Below are 2,060 nucleotides of genomic sequence, written 5' to 3'. Positions count from 1 at the left end.
AAAGTTAGTTTTTAATAGAAATATAATTTATTTACTCATATAACCTAAAGAACATTTGTGAATTTGATTTTCTATACAGGTTAATCAAGAAGTTAAAATAACTGCATCAGACATCCTCTCCCCCTCCTTCTCACATCTTTTATCTTTCATTTAGGATTTCTCCATGTAAAGGCAAAGACTGGCTCCAGACACATACTCTACCTATTTAGCAACTCTAGCAGGAAGTGTTCCCCTTTTTTCTCATTAAGAGACAGTAATCTTGGATTTAGTTCCATTTTCTTGGATTTTCTCACTTACCATGCTGACTTTGACAAGAAGGATTTTGTTTGTAATTGAATAGGCCAATGTTCATGGCTTACCACTATTTGTAAAAGATTGGATCAACCCTATCTAGAACCACACAAACTTAAATGGAGGATTGTTGGCTCACCAAAGAAGAATACGTTTACCAGAAGAGACTGTGCAAGACAAAATAAATAAATAAATAAATACCCCAAACAATACATGTTCCATTTAAAAATGACTGAAAAGGAGACTAAGAGGACAAAAGGGAGGAAGAGAAATGAAATAGATGATGGAGAGAGGAGAGGATGGACAAAAAGAAGAAATAGGAGAGAGTAAAAAATGAGGGTGAAAAATAGCAGAGGCCAGAGAGGATAAGATTTATATGATAGAAAGGTGTATAGGGACTAATTAGAGGAGACGTGCACATACAGGGAATGCAGATAAGACAATACTCAGAAGCTTTATATGAGCATTCCATATTGAAAATAACAGAGTCCCATGTATGGCCTTATAAGCAGACTTTTTCTGTGACTATAAAACACCTAATCTGATCCTGTGTTGAGAGAATCACATGTTTCAGGGCCTTTCATATTTTTGTTAGATGCAAGTATCTTTTCAAAATTTTCTTCACAGCCTCTTTTACTTCCTTATTCCTCAGGCTATAGATGATAGGATTCAACATTGGGGTTATCACTCCATAGGACAGTCCAATGATTTCATCAGATACTTTGGTGTTCTTTGACTTGGGTTTTGTGTACATAAAAAGGGCTGACCCATAGAATAAGATCACCACAGTCAGGTGGGCTGAACAGGTAGAAAAGGCTTTTTTTCTCCCCTCAGCAGAATTAATTCTTAGGATGGAAGAGAGAATGAAAATATAGGATACAGAAATTAACAGCAGAGGAATCACCAATAAAATAATACTTCCTACTGCCATAATAAGCACATTCATTGATATATCTGAGCACACTAATTTTAGAAGAGCCAGGATCTCACAGGTGAGATGATCAATAACATTGTTACCACAGAAAGGCAACACCATTGTCATGACTGTTTGTACTAAGGAGGTCATGTAGCCTATAGTCCAGGAACACACAGCCAAGTGTATATATAACACCCTGTTCATGATGATGGGGTACCTCAGGGGGTTGCAGATGGCTACATACCTGTCATAGGCCATCACAGCCAGGAGGATACATTCTGTGGAGCCCAAGCCAAGGGAGATAACCATCTGTAGAGCACATCCAAGAAAGGAGATGGATTTTCTCTCTGACATAAATATAATAAGCATTGGGGGTATAGTTGATGATGTGTAACAGATGTCTAAGAATGAGAGATTTCCAAGAAAGAAGTACATGGGAGTATGGAGGCGAGGATCCAGAATGCTGATGATAATGAGGAGACTGTTTCCTAGTAGGATAATCTTGTACATGATGAGGCAGAGCACAAAGAGAAAATTCTGGAGTTCTGGGTATTGAGAAAGCCCCACCAGAAGGAATTCAGTCACTGCAGAATAATTTCCCATCTTCATGTGTCCTTGTCATCTACAAAGTTCATATGAGGACATGACTTGGGGAATTCTGAATATTTGTTGTATTATATCTATTCATTTCTCTTCAATTATTATTATTTTTTAAATTTTTAGAACATGTCCTGGAATCAGTAACAGCAGGGATAGTATATTGATTTTGCTAATGAAGGAAGAGGCACTGAAAGATAGGTAATACTACCTAGCATCAGCAGCATAGATTTGAAATTGTGCTGAGAAATGCCAG

General features: G+C 37.3%; 1 protein-coding gene across 1 annotated transcript; it reads right to left on the bottom strand.

Moving 5' to 3' along the window:
• Positions 1 to 871: 871 nt before the first annotated feature.
• LOC113175482 (olfactory receptor 13D1-like) lies at positions 872 to 1,816 on the bottom strand. The gene has a single exon (XM_026379752.1). The coding sequence runs from the start codon at positions 1,814 to 1,816 to the stop codon at positions 872 to 874; it is 945 nt and encodes a 314-aa protein (XP_026235537.1).
• Positions 1,817 to 2,060: the final 244 nt, after the last annotated feature.

The sequence above is a fragment of the Urocitellus parryii genome, chromosome 4 (genome assembly GCF_045843805.1).
Source record: "Urocitellus parryii isolate mUroPar1 chromosome 4, mUroPar1.hap1, whole genome shotgun sequence".
NCBI classification, from domain to species: domain Eukaryota; kingdom Metazoa; phylum Chordata; class Mammalia; order Rodentia; family Sciuridae; genus Urocitellus; species Urocitellus parryii.
Note: the sequence above shows the minus strand (reverse complement) of the source record. Positions and strands in the feature narration are given on the sequence as shown.